This window comes from Sparus aurata, chromosome 13 (genome assembly GCF_900880675.1).
Source record: "Sparus aurata chromosome 13, fSpaAur1.1, whole genome shotgun sequence".
NCBI lineage: Eukaryota > Metazoa > Chordata > Actinopteri > Spariformes > Sparidae > Sparus > Sparus aurata.
The window spans coordinates 638940-663745 of NC_044199.1; the positions used below are offsets into that span (position 1 = coordinate 638940).

The 24806-nt window shown below is 43.5% G+C and overlaps 1 protein-coding gene across 4 annotated transcripts in view; it reads left to right on the forward strand.

Annotated features, from left to right (window-relative positions):
- Positions 1 to 24806, forward strand: part of sh3pxd2b (SH3 and PX domains 2B) — a 40725-nt gene that overhangs the window by 10035 nt on the left and 5884 nt on the right. For 2 of the 4 annotated variants that reach the window (XM_030438791.1, XM_030438793.1), the window contains exons 3-9: positions 3776 to 3851; positions 9636 to 9712; positions 17334 to 17425; positions 20822 to 20847; positions 21240 to 21275; positions 23077 to 23208; positions 23816 to 23917. In XM_030438791.1, coding sequence (XP_030294651.1) covers positions 3776 to 3851; positions 9636 to 9712; positions 17334 to 17425; positions 20822 to 20847; positions 21240 to 21275; positions 23077 to 23208; positions 23816 to 23917 — 541 coding nt within the window. The remainder of the gene's footprint in view (positions 1 to 3775; positions 3852 to 9635; positions 9713 to 17333; positions 17426 to 20821; positions 20848 to 21239; positions 21276 to 23076; positions 23209 to 23815; positions 23918 to 24806) is intronic. The other 2 variants (XM_030438792.1, XM_030438794.1) reach the window with 1 other exon arrangement.

Genomic DNA, 24806 nt, shown 5'->3' on the forward strand with positions numbered 1-24806 from the left:
TTTGTGTCTGAATGGGCAAGAATTTGGTCAATGAAAACAGCAGTGTTTAAAAGTTAGTGACATCACAGGGCATAAAGAGACTTTCTTTTCTTTTTCATTACTGGTGGCAGAATCAACTTTGACACACAGCACGATGAGCAGGCTGTGCTGTTAACACAGTGTTGTGTTCAAGTTGTCTATACGTCATGTTCCTTTGCTGAATGTTGCTGTGTTAGTAGCATCGTTTAAAGTAACAGCACTGTCTCCACTTCAGCTTTGGTGAATGAGTCCTGAGTGAAAAGTGGCAGTTTATGGTATAAATTAACTTTTGACAGAGTTTTCAATGACAGGAGAGATTACAGCACATCTCCAGATGACTTCACAGACTGTAACTGTTACATGTGATTGTTTGTAGTGTCCAGAACTCACTGCTGTTATTCAGTCTATAAAGTACTAATGTGGGAATCAGTTTCCTTCTAATCTAAGTGAAGTCAGCAGGATGCAGTTCACAGTAACATACTTCATGGATGTGGAACGTCATGTGGAGATTGACTGACTGTGTGCCGTCTGGCTCGTCATCCTCCTGCCTGTAGAGCATGAATATTTGATGGGGGCTGCATGATGTAACTGGCATTTTGAAGAGACATCTTTACTCTCTCCAGATGCCTTTTCTTGTTGGAGTGGCTCTGATTACAGAGTAGATACAGGGTTTGCAGTGAGACACAGAGAGACTGGGTGTGTCTGCACTCAGTCGGACACATGGGAACCATTACAGTGTGTGGGGTATCGGCTCTGCTGGTTCGTCTCTCCGGCTCTCTGTCGGCCTGTCTCTTTGCTCACGCTGCCTCTCTTTAGGTGGTAATGTGTTGATGATGATGAAGCATCAGACTCTGAAGCCCTCAGTGCTCCTCTGATCTCCGTCTCTGCCCTCTGCTGTATGTGAGACTGAAGTGGACTGGCTCACCTCTGTCCTGGTCCTGGTTTAGTTCACTGCTCACTCGTCTGACCCTTGTTCATTGCTTTGTTGTTAACAGAGGAACTCTTTGTTGTGGCTTCGGCTTTATGGTGCGAGGCTCGAGTGGTCAGAGCCACTGAGAAGTCATTTAAGTGCAACAATATCTGGTCTGTTCCAGGATGTAGGATAAAACACAACCATCAAACAGCAGTTTTCTCAGATGCCCACGTCTGTGAGGTAAAAGCTGAGGATGTTGTTTGATTATTGGGTTAAACACGTTCAGATCATTCGTTGTGTATGTAATGAGGCTTTGCATGAAATGGTCAGACTACAACAGGAGAAGCAGAACGAGTTGGTGAAGAAAAGTGAAGTGGAAACGAAACCAAGTTCAATTTCTTCGCAGCTGAAGATGTGCAGAGATTGTAACACATATATCATGTTGTGTCTTCCTTCCTCTCCTGACTGCAGCGGTAAGACTCTTGGCTGATTTCAGTCTGTTTCAGCTACATGAAACTTCCAGCTTTGTTTAACCTGTGGATATTTACACGTGGGCGATATGAAATGCAAATGCTTTCAACATTGACTCTATTGTTCATGTTGTCTCAGTGAGGATCTCAGTGGCAGGATGGCAGACTCTGTCTACTTAAGTGATGTGAGGCTGTTTAAACATTATGCCACTCTTTGTTTTATGGCAACAACAGCCCCTTGGCGCCGGGCGGCTGAGCCAGGGTATAGTAGCTAATACAAAATTCTATTTGGCTCAAGTCTCTGCTTTTCCCACAACCTCTCCATCACCTCACCTCTTATTACACTTCCCCCGTCTGTCTTTGTTGGTTTTGGCTCAATCCAAGTTTTTGTTTCTTTCAAATTTACCAGAGGGCATTTTGTGACAGCTGTGCTCAACTTCTATTGTTGGAAAAGTCGCTGTAGAAACTACGTGATTGCACTGGTGAAAACACAGCAAGAGAACATTTGATAACAGTATCGGGTAAATGTTGTGTACACTCTGAGAAATATGAAATTTAATAATAAATCAGAAGTCACATCAATAATAAAGTGTGTTGATAAAAAGCAGCATCCTACATCACATCTTCTACCTGGTGATTCACACATATGAGATTAGATTCAAGAGGAGGCGGCTCGCAGGAGGCGGATCAGTTTACGTTCAAAGTGTTTTATGTTATGTAATATTAGTTTATTGACTCATTTGTGTTTCATGTGGAGAGCAACAATCCCTCTCGTCATTATGAAATACATGATGAGTGGGATCATCTTGCACAACACATCAGAAGTTGGTATCTTTGTTGATCTGAGCTCAGAAATGATCTGACATGGAGGGTACACACACACACACACACACACACACACACACACACACACACACACACACACACACACACACACACACACACACACACACACACACACACACACACACACACACACTCTCTCTGTGTTGGTGTTGCCAGTCCTGCATATTTAAGAAATGAGCGTCTCATACCAGTGAAGGTTCTGAGCTGTGCAGCAGTGGAGGGAATGGAAAACATCCCTGTTTAGATTTTTGGCGAGCCAGTTTGTTTCGACCTTCAACTGCCTCAAAGATATTTTCACAAGGTTGACATCGAACAGAACACAAACAGAAATCGCATCAGTTTCATTATGTGATGGATGAACCTTCAGATGAGGAAGTCTGCATGTCGGACATTTGCTGTTTGGTCACTCACGTGCTGATAATGAAACCATCGACATCGTGTCTCGGTGTTCTGATATGATGCATCAAGGACAAACTCAACAGCTTGGTTTGGTTGGAACACAAACTCACAGACCTTTATCTTTGCTCATAGTTGGACTATGATAAATAGAACAGTGATCAAATAAATTGGCTATTAAATCACAAAATGAGGTTTTCTTGTAAATCATTCAGCTGAACTTTGGCCGGCTCTGCAGAGCCATGAAAGACTTCCTTGATTCTGCCTAACATTGTTTTCTTGTAGTGAGATAGAATTTGCCTCGGAATGTGAAAGACCTCTTTCTGTTTTTGATGTATTGATTCAGTCATTTGAGTGCAGCTTCAAAGAACAGTCTCATAGTCTTCTCACTCACTTTTTAATTAAGTCAAGTATTTTTCTTCCGAACCACAAATCCTGTGGTGGGCAGATGTTTAATGTGGTTTTACCTCAAGTTCCATACAAAGATCTATAAAGGAAGACGATGTGCGGATCCACTGTCAGGAAAATGCACAAGAGGAAGACAGAGTGCACTCAGAGTTCACTGGTCAACATGGCAAGGTGCCCAGCTGTACGTAGAATGGAGGACACGCACAAGCACACAAAGAATCTATGGGAATATATGAATAAATATATGTTAAAGCATAAGAATTATCATTGAGAGTCATGAATAAAGAACACGTTGGGGGCCAAAATGATAAAACACCGCCTGTATACAATGTGATGGAGGGAGTAACACAGAAAACTGACTCTGATGGCAGAATGAGTTGTGAAGGAGGGAAAAAGGAATAATCAAGAGAAAAGGAATAACCGATATAAGAAGCTGCTGCTCTCTGGACTTTATGGAACAGAAATGTTCCACTATGTCAGTGGTGCCTCACTGCTAACAGCGTAGAAGTGGAGGGGAAAACCATACCATCTGCTCAGGACGTTCCTAATCACTGGCAGGCCTTACTTTATTGGCCGAATTCCTCGTAGGAACTGCTGATTTGTAAAAAGAAATGTGAACCCTTCCTCGTACGCCTCGGCTATCCTGCTGTGTGTAACAAGAAGTGTATGTTTGAGTGTAAATGCTTTGTGTGCTAATAAGTTCTAATTAATTGTTGTGTTTCAGATGGAATTGCTGGATAAATTCCCGGTGGAAGGAGGCCAGAAGGACCCAAAGCGCAGGATCATTCCATTCCTACCAGGTAAGAGTTAAACACACACTGTCCCCAAGGCCTTCACACACACACACACGCACGCACGCACGCACGCACGCACGCACATACACACACGCACACACATACACACACGCATGCACGCACACATACATACAGACGCATGCACACACACACGGCTTGTTTGGAAGGAAAAGAGAAAGAGTTTGTTTATTCAGTTGAGAAATATCAACTAAAAATCCCCAGAAGTTTAAAATTGTCTGGGTCATCTTGAATTTCAGAAATTGGTATTTTTCATGATGTTACGAAATTAGCAAAACAAAGAACAGCGTCCTCGTGGATGAAGACTGTATTCCGGCTCTCTGTATTGTTGTGTCTGTAAGTCATTCTTTGACTTGTCCGTCAGAAACACTGGCTGCCTTCTGTGGACAGTAATGACTCAGTGATGGATGTGAATGAACGGGAGGAAACATATTATTTTCATGCGCTGCAACAGTAATTGGTCTTAACCACAGTGTTTCTGTGAACGAAGACAGATTATGTTTATGCATCTACTCACACGTGTTCAGCTGATCTTGAAGCATATAGCTCATAGACATGTTAAAACATTAAATACGTTAGTGTTGGAGCCTTCGGGTGAAACATTCAGTACCTACCTGATCATAAAATGAAAAGGTTATAATGCATACCGTTCATTATGAGCTGTTTTCGAGGCTCAGCCGCATGATTGTCCTGCTGAATCATCATCTTATGTAAACCTGACTGGACAAAATGATGCTTTCTTCTTTTTGGTTTCCATTACTTTCCCACAAGCACAATGGCAGCGAAGTTTGTTTGGAATATGGGCTTTGGGTGTGTGACCAACTTTTGGAACAGTCTGAGATTTAGATCTTGCTGAAAGTAATTCTTTATGAGCGTGGGGAAGAGAGCCTCACCCTGAGACCCCACCCACATCTCCCCTACCAAGCCCGGGATGAGTGGGGGATAGAGTTTTTTCTTTTCCGTGGCCTCGCAGGTCTGGAACTCATTGAGAGAATACACACAAAAGCACACGCACACTCGGCTGTTTGATGAACTCTGAGTAGGAGGAGGGGAAGAGGGACAGAAAAACACTGAACAGAGTCACACTGATGGTACTGTTACAAACTACGTCTACTTCTTCCTGCTTTTAATCTTTCACCCTGAAATGTCTTGATTCTCTCTAAAATGTTTGATCTACTTCCCATCAAAGATCTTAGTTTTCTCTCCCTGTCTTCAGATGAAGCTCTGGTCGTTGGTCCAGTCTTCCTCCTGTTCTCTCTTAAAGGAAAATATCCACTGAAATGCTGCAGATGAAGGAAATCAATCCCCAGCGCAGACACCGATGGTTAAAGAAAGAAAAAGAAGTGCGCTCCAAGTGGCACCCTCTAGCAATGTCACAGTGGAACTGTTTGCTTTTGTGGCACAATGCCGTTAGCAAACATTTGCTCATTGTCTGCATAATAAGAGGTTTATAAGATGACCATTTCTAGTGGTAGATCCTGGATCAGGTCATACACCTCTCTGAGACGGATCCTAAGCTAACATTTGCCTGATCTGCAGAAGAATTTTTCTGCCAGCCAAGAAAAAAGTCTGGACTGTGGGCTGAGGCCATCATAACAAGACACGGAAGTGGTTTTCCCTACTTGGTTTGGTTTGTTCAAGGCCCCGAGCTGTTTTTACTTATTTGGTATCTCCACATCAGCAGAGTGGCTTCTCTGCATGTGTGCATTAGTGCAGAACTTGTCTTTGCCAGTGTGCACACCAACAGCCTGGACAGCAGAAGTTCAACCTTTTGAAGTTTCAACAATTTCAGATCTAAGCTGTTTAAATTACACCCTTAACCTTCTTCTGTACAGCAGGTCCACTCTACAGTGTCTACAGGCCATCTGTGTTCTCAGTACCTCTTATGGCGCTTCTCCTTTGTTATGTTCATACATGACATTTAGATAGAAGTGATAACTTGATCTGTTTCTCTAGAGCCCTGAGCGATGCTCCTCAAGTCCGTGTCAGCAGGTCAGCCTTTGAAAACGAGCTGATATGCTTTGGATCAATCATCTGCAGTCGGGGTTGTTGAGCTATGTGGTCAAACCCACGATGGAATGTGTGTCTGTTTGTTCAGGGCCCCTGCATGATAAGAGAGGTGATACTCTTATGTCAGCTTGGATCCCAGAAGTAGGATATGAATTTATAATTACTGTAACTTTTTGCCCCTTTTCCTCTTAATGATGGATATCATAGATGCTATTTCAGTTTCTCTGATTTTGTGGCGATCCCACAGTGAAGCACACAGTCTGTTGGGCTGGTCAGATGTGTTTATGTGAATATGAATAGCACATTCCTCAGTCGGCCCTCTGCGAAGCACTGAGAAACACAGAATGACCCACGGTTAGAACGACCTTGTTGCTTATGCCTGATTCATATCACGTTCCTCTCTCGCCTGCAGGGGAAAGCAATCACTGCTCTTGTCTACTTGAGTGTACCAGTAGCAAACCTGTCCTTTATGCTAGCTTATGAAGTTGTGTCTGCCCTTAGTCAGCAATTTACCCAAGAACACAGTAATTACAACACACAGAGTCAAGACTCAAGTCTGACAACAAGGCTCAAGTCAAGTTTCAGCTCCTGCAGTAGCAAGTCTTTATCTTTTGAGACAAGTTCAGGGCAGCTGTTAAGTTTGTTACAGCAGGACTCAAGTCAAGTCTCACAACCTCAGAGTTGTTCTAGTGTTATAAAACTTGACAGCTGATTTTGATTTGTCTCAATACATTTGAATTAAAGTCAAGTCCTGTTTCTTAATAGTCAGTTTAAAGCCTTGTAAGCAAGTTTCAATACAACTTAGAGGTGAGAGAAGTCCAAGCCAGATCTCATGTCTTATAATAGTAAGTCTCATGTCTAGTTACAAACTTTTATAATGTTAAAATGAGGCCAAGAAAGTGTTTCACACTAATCAAACAAACTGGACTTCAGGGGTCAAACGTGCTGGCCATGATACTAGTTGCCTAGTGCGAGCGCGCCCTTCTTTCCAACTCATCAATTACTGACGCTTTGGAATTGTACGTGGTATCAGCCTCCACCCGGAGGAGTCGGTGTTGGAAGAGTTTGGAATGAAACTCAAAAATCAGCTATCTTGCCAACATGAGCTTTGAGTTAACTGATCTCTGAATGCTGACCATTAAATGTAGGATTTGAAAATGTGTTAATAACGCAGCTTCTTAGAAACTGAGGCAAAGTCCTTTCAATGCATAAGTACAATAATTAGATTTTTACAAGGCCAAATTTCCAACGATAGATGTTTCTGTCAAGTCTTCAGGAAGTCCAGTATCAGTGCATCAAGTCAAAAACAATTCAAGTCCTCAGATGTTCTCAGAGTCCATGTTGTTGGTCTGCAGTTTGGCGTTATGTAAAGGTTTTAGCTGCTCAAAAATCCTCAAAAGAGCCAAAGTCGGGTGAAGAAACAGGACTTGACGTGTGCTGAGCCGAGAGATTAAGAGGTGAGCGCTGAGAACGGCTTTCTGTGTGTGAGGGCTGTAACAAGGACCCTCTCTGTGTTCCCATCTCTATCTGTCTCTGCTCGCCTTCTACCTCCCGCACTCTCCCCAGGAAACAAAAGTTGTTTGATACTGTTGGTCAGAGCTGGCTCTGAGAGTCTACCCGGCCTCAGCCACAGCTCACAGGCTGCAGCATTTCTCCGCTCTCCCTCCTCCCTTCCTAAACAAGCCGGCTGCACCCATGAGCTGCCGTGCATACAGAGTGGGCAGTGTTGAGTCAGTGCTTCCCTGCTGACCCCTGAGAGCTTTGGAAAACCGTCAAGAAAGCTCTCTGTTTGAGGAGTGACGAGGGGAGGAGAGGAAGAAACAGACAGAGAGAGGGAGGCGGAGGAGGTGGACACATCCAGGGGTTGACTTTCAAATCTCTTTCGCTTTCATGAGCTGCCCAGACAGTGTGTCCTTCTGGCTGCTTTGGCAAGATATTGCCAAAACCATAGAGACTTGGAATGTCTTCTCTCATTCTTCATCTACTTAATCCTTTATCTGATATCCTCTCTTGTGTAGCACTGTGTGGTTCTCTTCTGTACACATGTGGTGAGAATGAGGGCTCATCAGACCATGCACACTTTTTTTCCTACATCCTTCATTCTTTTGTTTTTGCTGGATGTGGAAAAGTTAGAAATGTCATAATCTACGTGGATGTGAGCAGCTCTGTGGAGGCTTGTTGTAACAAATTGTGATCTGGATGATAGTTAAGGTCCCAGCTCCGTCCATCCAATGATCACCGACTTCACCCGGAACCAGAAAGATCTCTCACGTCATCACCATTAATCCTTGTGGAACTTTACATTTCTGTACCAAATTACTTACAGTGGAAATCTGGTCTATTCAACCTCTGAGGACCTTGAATATCTGTTCCAAATTTCATGGGAATCCATCCAGTAGTCGTCAACACACTCCACTTAAATTCACACCTGATGAAAAGTCAGAAACAGAAGTCAGTCTGAAACAGGAGTCAGTCACTGAAGTTGGTAGGATTCATCCCCTGGGAACCACGAATGTCTGCCGCTGAGATATTTACTCTGGCTTCTCTCTGTGTGTTTTTAGTCACGGCAAAGAGAAAGTGTGTGAATCTGATGTGTTGGTTTCCTTTGTCGTTTCTTTTGTTTTTGGAGTAAGTAGTACAGGAGGTTGCCGTGGTCCGATAGAGAACAGAGGTGGTTGGTTGTTCTTGTGGTTCTGGTGTCAGATGTCAGAGATCGGAGGTATTTTGAGCTCTGAGTCTTTCCCTTGATGCCTCTGTGTTATTCTCCAGTCTTTATCACAAGATCAGCCGTAACACAACACTTTCATATTCATAATCAGACACTGATGATCACAAACATCTATAAATATGCCACTCACTCACTCACTCACTCAACCAGAGAGAACGATTGTGGTTTTGAGCTGCCCTCAGTTAAGGAAGTATAAAGTCATTTTTAGACGACGTGGAGGAGCTGCAGGGCTCGACCGCTCAGCGGCGATCCCCTGTGAGGTAGACTCAGGTTTCAGCAGGACTGCTTTAGATACGCTGGAACCTCTTGATGCTGGTGATTCAGCTACTTTTCCAAACATGTTCCCTTTTCGTGTTCAGGCTCTCGTTTCAGCCTCGACTTCCTGCCCAGTTTATATGTTTGCATTAGAGCGGTCTCGCTGAATTTATCAGAGAAACTTCAGCAGCTTGAACAAGGAGAAAATAAATGCTGGCTCTGAAAGTTCCGACATACCGTGAAGTTAGAAGAGTGTTTTAAGAGGCCTATTTGGAGCCATTTCTTGTTATTGTTATGGCGACCCGGCTCGCTGGGCTGGGGTTATTTCTGCCATGAGATAAGAGCAGTGAAGGAGCGTTTAAGCTGTCATGCAGACATAATTTGCTTTCCCAAAATCATTTATTCATGAGTTGGAAAGGCCAGCTATTCACCTAGCTCCTTACCCACCTCATTGTACTGTCAGAGTTATTGATGACATGACTGTATTGTGTCTGCATGCTAATTCACCAACAGGGTTCTGTATTAGCCACTCTGTCCTTAACGTCCTTCAGTGGACCCCTGACTTTCTAAGGTTGCATCAATCTAATTAAAAAGCAATTGTTTTTTCATTTGAAGACATTACTTTATGTGTGTAACAGACACACATTAATGATGAAGAATGATGATATGAATATATCATTTTAAGCACATTTACTGTATGTGCACAGCTTGTATTGATGACTGAGAATAATAAGTTTGGCTTTTATGATTCTAAGTCTGTTTTTCCTGCTTTGTTCCAGGGAAGATCCTGTTCAGGAGGAGCCATATCAGAGATGTGGCTATGAAAAGGCTCCGGCCCATCAACGAGTACTGCAGGGTGAGTGTGTTGACCAACAGATCCCTGGAGATCTGCGGTGGTCGTACGTTTCTGCGGTTCATTAAAGCTGCACTGGCCCTGAGCTTTTACATCTTCAGCACACTGAGCTGAAGTCAAAGCAGAGAGTACAGCGGTCGGTGGGAAACAGAAACAAGTATCCCACCCACATTGCATCAACTTCATCATGAACAGGGAAATGGAACATGATGGTTTCATGCCCTCTGTGTGTGTAGGAGCAGCAGAGTGGCTGTTTAGGACACACTGAGCTGCCTGCCGTCTGATGTCAGGAGAACTTCACATTTAATACACAACTTGTGATTTTTCTTGTCCTTAGTTTGTGAGTCATTCCATCATTTTGTTAGATATTCCAGACACTGTATTTGTTAAAAACCCAAACACACGTTTATGTTCTTTAAAGTTAGCACACGGGCGAACTCCAAGAGTTACTTAACAGCCGTGTTTCTGGGAGTACGCTGTTCCTCAGCAGCTGTATGAATAATGCCATTGCCCTTGTAAGCTGGCAGTGTTTGGTCGGTGCCATGCTGAACTCCCCGGAGCCAGCCGCGGTGACAGAAGGTGTCGACCCTGCTGAAGTGTCCTAAAAGCTCCCCAGGTGCTCTGCAGCTGACTGTGAGCTCACTGCTGAACGAGTCAAACTGAAGGAGAATTTCTCTCAAGGGATCGATAGTGTGTGAGGAAAAATCTGTTTCAGTGGAGCCAAATGTGAAGATGTCATTGTATCTCCCAGACGTACAGTAAGCCACCATGATCCTGCTGGACTAGAACATTTATTAATGGACTTTATGTGTTTATGCTGTTTAGTTGCTCTCAGTGGCAGAAGAAAAACAGGATGGACTGCACTTTGTTTTTGAGTGTAATAGTGTGCCGTAATCTGCTGCTGGTGTCTAGTAAAGCCTTTGAAATACAGCAGCTCTTTCCACTTAAGGCAGATAATGTAAAACCTGTGCATTATTCAGCCCATTACATGGCTTTTTACCAAAGAGATTAATCACCCGGCCTGGAGAAAGAGGGGACAAAATGTAACTGTACATTCTGAAGCTCCAGTGTAGCAGAACTGCAAGCATAAAACTGCCAATAGCCGGCGACTAATTGCAACAATTTGACAGAAATGTAACTCCAGCAACCTCCGTGAGCACATTGTGATTGATGCTCAGCTTCTTAGCAACAACAAGAAGAATGAATTCAAAGTAATGTTTTATAAAAAAAATACATTTTTCTAATTAAGGTTGACGATGTTTGTTTGCTGTAACCAGGAGCTCATTACTGCTGGGATCAGATCTCTCCAAAGAGACGTCGTGCCTGGCGCGCAGGTGGTCGAGTGGTTAGAGCGCGTGCCATAAAACGCAGCCGACCCCGGTTCGAATCCGGCCGGAGGTCCTTTGCTACATGTCACCTCCCCCTCTCTCTCCAATGTTTCCTCTCTGTCTACTGCTAATAAAGGTGTCTATGCCACACACACACAAAAAAAAAGAGACGTCGTGCTAGGCCTGGGCGATAAACCGAAAATTTACCTATACCGAAATTTACGACGATAACCGACGTCATTTTGGCCATGTCGGTATATTCGGTGTCATAGGCATAACATCCACTAGGGACAGGGGACATGTTAGGTCCACTTGATTAATCTACCCTGGCGTATACCGATGTGCTTATTTTACATTAATTTGATGGCAAACTCCGCCCGCCGATGCGACCCCAGCTATGCCAGGTTAGTAATCAAGTGAACCCACTCTCGCTGTGAGTCGCGGACAGTTTGTGTAATGATGCTGCGTTCAAAGGCTGCAACAGGCCACTGTCTTCGGCCGGCCGGTCCATTGATCAAACATTTGTGTTTTGTTTTTTATTCACTCAAAATAATGACTGTATTTACAGCTACAAAACGCGCATCTCTCTCCTCCCTCCATTGTTGTTTGCATTTGTGTCTCTGCGTGTTCTGACACGTGAGTGTCCTCATGCTGGAAAACGTGACTTCTCGCGTACGTGACGTCACTCTCCGAGACGCAAGAAGAAAGCAAAAATATATGTTTTACTAAGGAATATTACAAAACTAGTAACACGTTACCGGCATCACTGATTGTGTAGCTTAAGTGCAACATGGAGCATGAAGATGTAAAGAAAAAAATAAAAACAGTAGAATTAACTTTGAGCAGGTTTGGATGAAAGTCGGAGGTGTGGACCCATTTTAAACAAGTCGTGGGCCGTGATAATAACATTTGTCGGCTTTGTCGAGTGCATTAAGTGCAGCACTTGTTGCATTATTCATTAAGATTTCTGTAGTTCAAACAACTCGCAACTGTAGTCGAGAACGTCAGTTATAACAGCCCACGTATTAAACAGCTGTCGGGTTTAAATCGGTCTCGGGCTCATAATTACATCCAGTGTGTCGGGCCGGGCTCGGACACAACGTGCACGGGCTCGAGTCGGGCTCGGACACAACGTGCACGGGCTCGAGTCGGGCTTGATTCTAAGCTCTACTCGGGTCCAGCCGTGACTTTACTGAGGTTCACCCAGTTTGAGCAGCAGGAGGACGGTTAGCTCACCTCCCAGAACATGGCACTGAATCGCTGGAAACTGATTTAGGGACTGTCATCAAATTACTTGGCATAAATATATTAATACTAAATAATTGCAGTTCTTTCAATATCTTCCATTTCATGGGGCCCAGTGACTCCAGCAGCAGATTGTATTAGTAAACTGGATGAATGAGACAGTTATGTTTATTGTACTTTAGTGCTTCCGCTATTTTATATGAATATTAATATGCAGAAATCTTGTTTTTTTCTCTCAATAGCTTCCATGTCATGTGACCCACTGACTTCTGAAACAGATTCTGTGTCTATCAAAAATATATAATAATAAAGAAAATAATGGTAAAAAAAAGTTCTCTAATGCTCAAGAGGTTAACATATTATTAAGCAGCAAAGTCAACTTCTCTACTATTTTGTCTCATGTCTTAGATTATGATTCTGAAGCCCTCAAAATGTTTATTTATTTACATCCAACCTCTTCCACCACCTGCAGTACAACCACATGATTCAATTCGAAGAAATAAAAAAAAGCGAGAAGCTTAGAATTTGTTTATAAGGGACTCTATATTTTATACTTTTAAACCTGTTCAGTTGCTGTTCAATCGTGTGCTTATCAATTGTTCTTAACTACTAAATAAATAATATAAATCTTAACTACAATGTAGTTTTACAGTCCTTTAAAGTGGCATTTCTGTAAATACACAGGATTTTTTTTCCCCTTTTTTTGGGTGCGGGGGGGGTTACTTATCGTTCATTTATCGTTATCGAGGTGAGTTGCTCAATATATCGTGATATTGATTTGAGGCCATATCGCCCAGCCCTACGTCGTGCCCACAGAGTCACATGGTGTCCACAGAGTCACATGGTGTGGGTGTGAGCGGTGCTCTGGTGTTCAGAAGTACCCGGCAGGATGAGCTCGGGCTGTATCTCATGTTGTGATGGTGACTTGTGCCATAGGCAGAGAGCTTGCTGCTGCTGAGCTTGCTCCAGTCAGCACATCCACATCCACAGGTTGTGTTTTTGTTAAGTTTGAAAGGCCGGCCTGAGGGCCTCTCAGTCCATACTCACCTCCATCTGCCTCTGAGAGAGGGGGAGCCGGGGATGTTTTTACAAGTTACTTCTTGGCCCTCACTCATGCCTCCTTGTATTTTCAACTGTATTATTTCATCACGGGATCACTTCTGTTCTCTGTGAAGCACCACTGTACAAATTAGTTCACGATTTTTCCTTTCTGAATGAAAATAACAAAGTGCAAAACAAGACAAACGCTGTGTGATAAACAGTGCTGAGCACAGGAGGGGCTGGTGACCGTACAGCTCCTCCACCGAGTGTCGTCTGGGGTTAAAGGAATGTACAGCTGGTGGAGGAAACATCTTTAACCACTTATCTGAAAAATAAGTAGTTTATAGAGTTTTGGGGGGTTGGAGTTGTTGGTTCGTGACTGTGGGTGTGGATATTTACGGGGAATAACTGAGCCACACCGGCGCTGTGCTGCAGTCAGGGTTGTTATTGTGGAAACGTCTGAGGAGCTATAAAAAATTGCACTCACCTGTTAAAGATGAGCTGAGGGGGTTTTCTCAAAAATCATGATGTGATTCATGAATCTTACTTGATGACCCAGACACGTGCTTCAGATTTTATGTTGTGCAAGAACTTAGTCCCAGTTACATGTTAGGACCAGACACCTCAGATTACGTGGGAGTATTATGTACAGTGGAGATGAAAACAATCCTGTCGCACGGCTAAAGTCAGACATCTTGCCAGCCAGTGAGCCAGATGCCATCTCGCACATCAACAGCGTCCGTCTCACACAGCTGATAACGATTCAAATCAACATTCAGCCCGGTGATAGCATCAGGGCAGGTCGGAGCTCAGAATGCAGTGCTGGCAATGCCTTCTGGGTATTACAGTAACCGCCGGAACAAATCTGAACTTGACTGTAAGCAAAAACAAAGTGCTGTTTTCATCCGCCCCTGTAGGCAGCCGGGTTGACAAGGTGAGACTTCATGTTTGTGTGAGGAAGAGCAGAGTCAGCCCTTCTGTTGCACAGCTGAGGCTTTAACCTGACTCATATGGAAATTCCCTGGTTGTAAAGTCTTGTGTTTTTGTCAAAGTAAGAAAACACAGTTGGATTGAAAAGAAAGAAGGGAAAAAACATGGAGACTGGGATTGTTTGGATAAAGCCAAGTGTAAAACTGCTGAGCTTAAATGACTGGAAATGTCTCACAGTTGGATGAAGTGCATCAAAAAGTCTGATTAGATTAGAAATCAGAACAAAACTGTCTCTAAATGAGGAGAGCAGCCTTTGTTTTGAGATATAACAGATGTAAAAATATATAAGATCTTGAAAGTCTTTGTTGTTACAGTGCACAGATACAGTCACTGTGCACTGTACTGGATTGGAATGCACAAGTAGATCTTTCATTTCCATTACCTGTTTTATTCTTTAGAGGAAGCACACATGTGCACACACACACACACACACACACACACACACACACACACACACACACACACACACTCAAGCAGGCACACACAATTACCTTAATGCTGCCCGCTGTAAAGAACACCCATAAAGTCCATTTGCTGTAATGTACCCGAGCCTCCCTCCCGTCTGCTCCCTGGGGAGAATTGTAATGAGCGGACGGGCCGCGGCTGACACCAGGGGACGTATAAATTCAAGGAGACGATGGCCTGTTCAGGATGCACTCTGACCTCAGGCGCAGCGCTGCCTTCTGGGCCGCAGGACTACAGATCGGGGAGAGTTCTCTGGAGGTCGCCAGTGAAAACGTGTAAATCAGCCACTTGGCTTCGTGTGTCAGGATGTGATGGAGCTTCTGTAAAAAGTGAGATTTAGAAGGTCGTGGTGATGCATGATAATCGAGCAATATTATATGAATCAACAGACATGTAAGTAGGCATACATCCACACTCCACATGACTTTCCAGCTAATGCAAAACACAAGTTATACTCCGAGTTCAGAGCAGCAGTTGTACTCTTCTTCCACACAAGCTGTGGGCATGAACTGAAGCTCAGAAGTGACGGGGCACATGGGACAAGGGCACCTTGAAGGGTCTTTGGCTCCCATTCCATAACCGTCAGCCCTGACGTTATATCAGTGTGTCAGAGAGTGCGAGAGGTAGACAGAGACTCTGCTCCCTTAAAGGACTGAACTGAAACACTTAGGAGTATTAAAATCAGAGGTAGAGGCCAGCAGAGGAAGCGTGATGGATAGCACTGAGCTTTGCCTGCCAGCGTAAGGAGAAGGAATGACCTAGCTCTCCGAGCCGGAAGAGAGATAGCCACCACGAGGTCGTTAGCGACAGTTATGCTGTCTTCTGGTTCGGGGCATCAAGCTGCTGAGGTGATTATCTGTTTCAGCCAGTCCACTAAAGGGCAGCAGCGAAGGAGTAGAAGAAGCAGATAAAACAGAGTCAGGAGAAAACAAAAAGAGACAGAGAGCGTGACTATCGGTGTGTGTCAGGGAGAGATCACTCCAATAAAGACAAAGATGAATGTTTGTCTTTCATCTCCAGCAGTGCTGTCAGGATTCATCTCTCTGCTGCCAGTGATCCTCCACAGAGACAGAAGATTAGGGAGGAAGGTAGGCGAGACGGATCAATGAACTGAGCTGAGAACCAGCTGCTGTGACTGGAGGACAAAAAGACCAAAACACAAACAGAAATGACAAATTTAACTCCTGCACTTTGCTCTTCTTATTGAAATTGAAGAGCAGCAGATAATAACTAGTCTTGATTTATCATGAATTAAAACAACTCACATTGAGCGATGTGCTGGACAGACACAAGCTAGCTAAAACACAAATACAAGAAGCAAAGACATAAACACAAATACACAACATGTATCCACAGACACCAGGGAGAGCTCTGAGCCTGGACTGGAGTCAGTCACTGGAGGGGCGGATCTCATCTGATCATAGATAACAGCAGCTCGTACATCATTCATACACACAAACACAAACACAGTCACGACAGACAGGAGCGACGGCACAGCCATCATGTTAGAAACAAGAAAAAATGTGAGAATCTAGAGAGTACGCGGTCTGTCCAGGCTGCACAGCCCTGCAGAGAGAGAGAGGTTTTCAACCCTCCACTGGAACTGTGCAAAACACAATGATGGCAGGTTTTGCACTTAGAGTCAAAAGTCAAATGTAGTCGGTATGAAACCAACAGCACAATACTTTCATCACTATTTCAGCTTATGTACAGAAGGTCACACATTCAAGAACGTGACAGTCAACAACAACACGTCTCCTTCAGAGGGCACGCAGTTACGTAACCTGTCAGCTCTGAAGAGGATTGGATGAAATGTATTTGAGGGATTTTTGAGGGCAAATAATCAAAATGGCAAATAACATAATTTGTTGAGGCACAAACAGGTGGGGTCATTTGTAAAGACACAATAATGATAATTTGAAAACATTTTGTTCTCACATGCACCAATAAAAACATCAAATGCAGCTGAACATCATCAGCGGTCATTTTACACCATCACCATCACCATTCCTTGTTTTATCTGCTGTGATTAATAAAAATGTAATTTACATAAAGAAATGAAATTACTCAGTTACACCTAAAATGAAGTGCTGGTGCACCTAAATGGAAAAGTTAGGCACACCAGTGTAACCAGTGTAACCAGTGTAACCAGTGAGTCTGGAGCCCTGCGTGATGTTTATGAGATCTGTACAAGAAGAAATGTTAATAAATGGTAACATGTTGAAATTTGAAAGATTCTTCGTAATTGTAAACGTAAAGAAATCCAGAAACCATGTGACCAGAGACTTTATCTGTCTGTGAGAGAGGAAGACGGTTGTTACCTGTGTAACCTCACAGAGAGCAGGTCGTCAACAGGATGTTTAAAGGACAGGTGAGAAGACTTCTGTCCCACAAACAGAACAAGTTGCTTCATGTCTCCTGACAGGCCACTTCATACTGTGAGTGGTAACTGCTTGTTTTTGGAGAGCAGACACACGATGAGCAGTATACTGAACCTCCAGGTGACTTCTGTGTGCACTGAAGTGATCGTTCCTGTGACCTCGTTGTGTCTGCAGGCCCTCATTCAGCTGCCAGTCTACATCTCCCAGTGTGAGGAGGTCCGAGTGTTTTTTGAGACCAGACCTGAAGACCTCAACCCGCCCAAGGAGTAAGTACCCGACACATGCACCACCCGTCATTGTTCTCCTGACTAATGTCATGTCCTGTCAGGTCCTGCCAGCATCTGCCTCCAGTCTGACAGTAATGAACATTCATTACACCCACCCTGGTATGAGCTCATCCTGTCGCACTAACTCATGTGGGGTTTTTTACGCAGAAAAAAAGAGAGGACCTTTTTGAAATGCTGAGCTAGCATTGAGCATGTAGCTGCAGCTCAGATCAGCCACAGGCTCCGTGGTTGCTGTGTCTTGTAAATCTCACTCGACACATTAGCCTCATATCCAGCACTGACAGTCACAATGTGCCAAACTTCAGCAGGAAATGAATGGCAGCGTCCAGCACATGTAGAGGTTCACACGGTCCATGGTTACACATTTGTTGTTATTAAGTTTAGCAGCACCTTCAGGGCAGCGGAGGTAACGAGTGGCTGGTTTAATAGAGACTGTAATGTGCAGCTCACATTTTGACCCTGGAGAGGGTTTTTACACCAACAGCTGTCGGCTGACGTCTTTTTTTACCACTCTGTCATCACATACTGATGTGTGGCACTGGCCCTTCAGAGGCTCCCTCAGTCGGCAGGAAATTGAGTTGATAAGTCCTGTGATATGTGCTGGGAGTGCATGTCGGGACAGTAGTAAGCCAGAACATAGAGAGTGGGTTCTCCAGCTGGCTGTCAGAACTGGGTCACAGAAGTGAGACTGTTTCCTGTTCCTTTAACAGAGCTGCCATTATTCTGCAAACCCACGCTCTGATCTGACTCCTGGTTTTAAGGTTCAGATTTGATTCAACACCTTCAGCTTTGCCGTTGTTAGACTATCGAATCTGGATCTACAAAGATCAGCAGATCATTGGTTGTATTCCCCGACAGCTTGACTTCATCCTGGTGACTTTTTGAACATTAGGCAGGTTAAAGTTTTATGGACCAAATTTAAAATTCCAGAGTCAAACTAAACATTCTACCTTTTGGGAATCCACCAATAAACAAAGTATAAAATTGTCAGAAACTGTGAAACTTTTTCACTCACAAAATTCAGCAACAAACCTCATGCGATGTAACGCAGCACAACGGTGACATCCATATTCAGTCCGTCCATCAGACGTGAGCGACACTGAGCGAGCAGCTGGCTTCTCGCTCAAGGACAATTAACAGAGCACAGAGCTGTTACAGAGGCTGAGTATGAGACGGTACCTCACCAGGTGCCATACTGTCATCTATAATGTGGATGGATTCAATGTCACTTTGAAGTGAGCTGGTGGTGGTTTCCTGAGTTTACTGTATCAGGCCTGTGATAATATGATAATTCTGAGACGTGTCACTCAGCAGAGATGCCTCTCTCATCCCAACACTTTTACTGGTGTATAAACCTCTGCAATGCTCCCATAAAAACAAACCCCCTCACATCTGTGTGTGATCAATGTACACGGTATGTGGACACATACACATTTAGTATTCTGTCCTCCCTCAGACGAGGTTGCCAAGGACACATACCTCCCTGACTCCTCATACGAAACCCCAAGCATGTGTCGGGCGAGGCAGGAATTAGACAGAGCGTTTACTCAAGGCGGATGAATAAAGGAAAGACCTTGGTTTGTCTTTATTGAAATTGGATTACTGCTTTCTGCCAGTGCAGCCTGTTGTTTGGCTGACTGACAGCAGGGCTCCTGTACAGACACAGCAGCCGGTCACTGGGAGAAGATTTATCACAGCCTATATATCGACTGCACTGAGAGGGACATCTTAGACTTTCACCCGAGGAGAAAGGAAAGGAAGGAGAAGCTGAAGAGGGGAAGAAAAGGAGTAGTTCAGGAGGAAGTGGAGCATCAGAGAACCAGAAAAGATGTGTGAGAAGGGAAGTGAAGGAAAGCGGAAGCGTCTGGGCAAGGAAAGGAAAACGGAAAGTGAGAGACGTCACAAGGGAAGAAAAGAAGGAAGGAGATGAAGCGACGGGTTGAGGTGGAACAAGGACGAGTGGGGATAGAGGGAGAGAGATTAGGAGATTGTGATTTAATTATTTATTCTAATGAATATTATACAAGTCCTCTGTGGTACAGCGGCTGTTTACTGGAAGGTTTGGTTCTGGGTGTAAAAACTATTACACCCGAAAAACTAGCTTTTGTTTGAATGTGTCTGCTAATCAGAGTCGAAGTGAATGTAGTGGAAGCTCTTTACTGTAACACAAGCATGAAACAGTGTGTCTCACAGTTCATGTGTCTCACACACACACACACAGAGTCACTGAGCTCTTTTTATAGCACGTTAATGGGCACGCTTATGGCTAAAGATTTATTGAAACTTAAGCCTCCACAATTAACAGTTCTGCCGATCGAACAAAGCTTCATGTGGCTGAGAGCGTTCGTGTTGATGCAGGGAAACGAACACGTGGTAGCTGCCAAGCCAAACGATGGAGGGAGATGAAAGAGTGAGTTTAGGAGACGTGGACGGTGTGAGATGGAAAATGGAAGGCCATAAAGAGAGAGAGAGTAATATTTAGATAACAAAGAGGGAGCGACGGAGAGAGGAGAGAGGAAAATGCTGAGCATTAGCTGCCATTGACTTTTTCAGGGCATCTGGACGTTGAATCAGCTCCTGACTGCTGCTGTGGAGTGATGGTCTATTTATCTGGCTAATGTCTAAAGCAGACGCAGCAGATGCAGTATTGAATTTAACATCAGAGTAAATTTCAGAGATCGACTATCTAGAGGCTCTGTATTCACATCATGCTGGAGCGGAGGGAGAGGCAGAGAGGCGGATCCTTTTCTCACATGACTGCAGCATTAATACAGACCTAACAAACACTGATGATGTCAGCAGAAATTCCAATTATTGTTAATTCTCTGGAGTAATCGGTGTAAAGGTTGTGTGTCATGACAACAAATCAAAATGATCGTTTTAAATCAGTTTAAAGTTTCATTAGTGCACGTTAGCACTGCTGTGTAAAATGTAAATAAAAACAGGACGTTTCATACAGTCATGATACAAACACCTGTTCACCAGTTAACCTGTTCACCTGCGGATCGTCCAAACATGTCGTGGCAACACATTCAGTAGAAGTGTATTTTCACACAAGTCAGTGAAGCTGATCATGTTAAAAATGAAATGCATTGTCTTTGTTTTCAAATGAATACATGTAAAAAGGATCAAAAACTTACACTGTTTGTTTGTTAATGACTGACACAGGAGCTGAGAACATCAGCTCTCAGTCAGAGACACCACCAGAAACAACAGAAATACAAAAAATAGTTTTGTTTATTTAAAGTCATTTTCTGACCTCCGTGAGATGATTTGTGAATTATTTCTAGATATTGAGAATTGTTTGTGGGTCAGAATTATCTCCCTGATCTGAAATGTCCTGGTAGTAATGTGATGATCATGTTTCTTTAACAGAGAACCCATCGGAAAGAAGAAATCAGGTAAGAGCTTTGATTGTGTGTTTGAACTGAAGAATGTGGTTCTGAGGCCAGAACTTGGTGTGTTTGGGGTATTTTGTTGTTTTCCTGCTTCTCATTATGAGTGGAAGGCTCCTACAGTCCATCTGCAGCAGCCTGCACAATGAGACTGTCTCCATCTAGTGGTCACAGTGTTTAATGCAGGAAAACAATAAAATAACCATCCAGATGTTCTTGTTGGTTATAAAGACGCGTTCTGTCTGTGCTGAAATGTTTCCCATGTAATGAAAAACACCTCAGTCATTGTTTCACTGTTTGAATATTCTCTCTATCCTCTCCATCATCTCATATTCTCCAGGTTGCATGTCAAGTCATTGTTTTCAGTTTTCTTCTCCGTTCATTTTGCTTTCCATCAGGGATTGTGGAGAGAGCGACTACTTTCCTAAAGCGAGGTAGTAAACACTTGCTGTGTGTGTGACCCAGCGGGTTGCTAGCGGCCCGTCCCCCCTCTCCTCCCCTCGGCCTGGGCAGGTGGGACGTGGCTCTGATGAAGGCTTGGGGCTTGCACTGGTTGTTCCTGTTTCCATATAGAGAAAACATTTGTTACAGCTCATTTCTTGGTCATATTTCTGTGTGTTGTTGGGACAGAGTAGATCAGTAGCTGGATGAATTCGATATAAATGTTAGAAAGAAAGAAGACTTTTGTTAAGGAACACCTTTAATTTAAAGGTTCAACATATTGGAAGGAACTTTCATCTGATACTGAGGCCTTTTATATGACCTAACCCAACATACACAAACGAGATCAGCAGGAAGTTGGTTCTGAATAGTTCTTAATGCCTCGGTTGGACTCCTCAAACCAAATTAGTATCTCCCATCATCCAGATCTGTGTGCTGCAGGCTACATGAAGGCTAACCATGAAAACACGCTACTTTGTTTTACCGGCTTCTTATTACGATATTTATGGACTTTTATTTATTAAATAAAAGTAATTATTATTACTTATTACTTATTATATAACTCTCACACAACCACGAGTTGATGCATTAAATCATGGCTGTGCATCATAAAACAGTTTTAAAAAGAAAAATAGAATTGAAAACATGTTGCTGCCAAAACGAATGAGGGCAGCGGAAACATTACCACCTTCATCCAGAGGGGGCGCCAGAATCAGAAGTCCAAAGTTCCTTGTAGCTGCTTTAACCTGCGTTGCTCGGGGCGACTCGCCGGTCCAGCTGCTGTTACGTTTGCTAACCGTGTGTTTAGAATTAGACTCAGCCTGATTCTAGTTTTCCTGCAGTTCTGCTCTTGAGAAATGTTTGTGTTACTAATATTCAGAACTTATTGATCAGAGTGAGAGTGTGTTGCAGAAACATAAAGTTACAGTTTCTCCACATCTGTATACTCAGAACTTTTGAACCGTTTTCTGTCTGCTTGTGTGTTACATCCTGTCTTGTTGGAAGCGTGTCCATCAGCACCTTCAGTCACCTGCATGCCGGGGTGGATTTAATGTCCCTTCACCATTCATACATTGGATCTAGATATTTTTTCTTTAGAAGAACATGAACCAACAGAAAGCAGCCGCAGCGCTGCTGGTTGTATTGTGTGGACTTGTGTCAGACTGGCTTGGTGCTAACACTGGTGGTGGGTTTTGTGGTGCTGGTCTGCTTCTGTGTGGAAGTCGCAGCCTTACTGATGATTGACTTAACCCTTCTACACTTTTTAAATTCCTTTAAGCCTTTCACTCCCACTCTCTAAATCTCCCATCATCCTTCTTGTCCGCTCTTTGTTTCCCTCACGCTGTCTCTCCAATCACGTCCACCGGCTCCTCTGCTTCATGTCTGGGTAAATCTCCATCCTCTAAATTAGCCTCCTCTCACTTTAACAATTTACCAAAAAGCTTTTGCACAAGAAGTGACCTTGGAATTATAATTGGCATTTCATCATTTAATACTTTTTGGCTTTTTTGTAAAGACCATGCAGAGATTGGATGCTCGGTGAAAGTGCCTGTACAGTCTGACATTTCAAAAGGTCGTATTCCCTTCAGGCAGAAGGAACGAGAGATATTGACCTTTAATATTCTAAGTTCAAGGACAATCCTGCACAAATCACATAACAAATATAATCAGAGAAGGTAAGGAGAGGAGGCTTTTTTACATTATTGAGATTTCATCCCTCGCCAGCCTCACACCAGGAGCAGAAAGGAACAAAGAGCTTAACGAGCCTCTGTTGTGATTGGTCCCCCTCATCAGGAGACTCCTCTGCAGGAGACCCTCTCCTCCTCGACCAGTATGTGGCAGTCACAGACTACGAGAAGCAGGAGAGCTCTGAGGTCAGCCTGCATGTGGGTCAGGTGGTGGAGGTCATCGAGAAAAATGAGTCTGGTGAGTTCTACAGGACGTGCAGTTTACTTGTTTCATTATTTCTGTGATGGTTTGAATCCAAAGAACAGCTGTAGATATGTGGAACGGTGAAACCTCATGACTGAGACGCTTCACTCGATGGAACCATTACAGAAGAACAGATGCATGCTGGAACCACAGGAACCTCTGTTTGCATCTACCTGTTAAAAAGAACCTGTGAGAACGAAGGAAAAGTAGCTGAAAAGTTTTTTAGGTTTTTTTACCCGGTTCTTGGGGGGAAGCTTGAGTGTCCATGAAAGAGAAAAGCAGCACAATAGAAAGAGAACTGAAATGTGGCTGCTGCATAAAAACATTGTAATCGCCATATTTCCTTTTATATGTTCCACAGTGGCGGTTATAGTTTGCTGTGTCCGGCACTCTGAGCTGGAGAATCAACCACTCACATTCACAAAACAGTATTGGATGGAAAATATTAGCATTTTCTTTTTGGCCGTGTCCTGGAAGTTTGACTTTGGAATGTTTTTCATTGTGCAGCATTGTTGAATGGAATGTGAACTTGTTGAAAAGCATTACAGATGTGTGTTCTTTAATTCATTCACGCCAGCGTCTCATCATTCTGCTCATTCAGGGTGGTGGTTTGTCAGCTCCGAGGACGCCCAGGGCTGGGTGCCTGCCACCTGCCTCGAGGCGCAAGATGACCCTGATGACTTCACTTTCCCAGGAGAAGAAGGTACATACAGTTTTGCATCTGGGCGCTGTTTGAATTCAGTATCCCTCAATGAAAGAGTTGATGTGTAAAGAGGCCATTTAGCATTTACTGTAAAACTGGAACATACGTACGAGTTATTTATTACCTTTAGAATGATAAGTGTGCTTGTAGACAACTTTTCACAAAAATGTTTTGTTCTGTTGTTTTTCTGTTGACTTCCAAAGTGCAACACACACCACATGTAGCACCATGATGTCACCTGGCATCCACAGCAGACACTCCACATACAGTAAATGTAAAGAGTAGAAGCAGTCGTGGTCAAACGGCACAAAACTGCTGCGTTTCCACTGATGTGTGTTGACCTTCAGAAGAGCAATCCTGATATGTTGAAATACATATTAATAATATTATAGAGCAAAAAATAATAATATATATATGTTCATCTAAAACAAACATTTAAAGGTGAAATAAACTAAAACATTAACAAATAGAATAGCTAAGTGTGTTGAGACTCAATAACAAGGCCACACAGAGATGATACTGTAATATCAGATGTATAAACTTTACAGCTCATCACAGCAGCTCTGCTGACCACAGTCCATGTTTCTGTGGTGGACTTGTTGGATGTTGTTTAAAGTGGACGTTGAACTGGCTGCTGTGTCTTGGTTTGGCCGGTCGCTCCTCAGAGGCCTCGCTCACCTCCAACATCCACTGACATCGTCTCAGATGTAAAGAAGCAAGATACAAAACAGAAGCAAGTACATTGAGCTAGTGCATAATAAAGAATATGATGTTTTCACCAAGCTAGTAAGCATCAGTATTGAAAGTCTGCGATTATGAGAATGATTTAATCAAGCTCAGGAAACACATCAGTTAACCACACAGCAGCCTGCACTGCCCCACAGTCTCA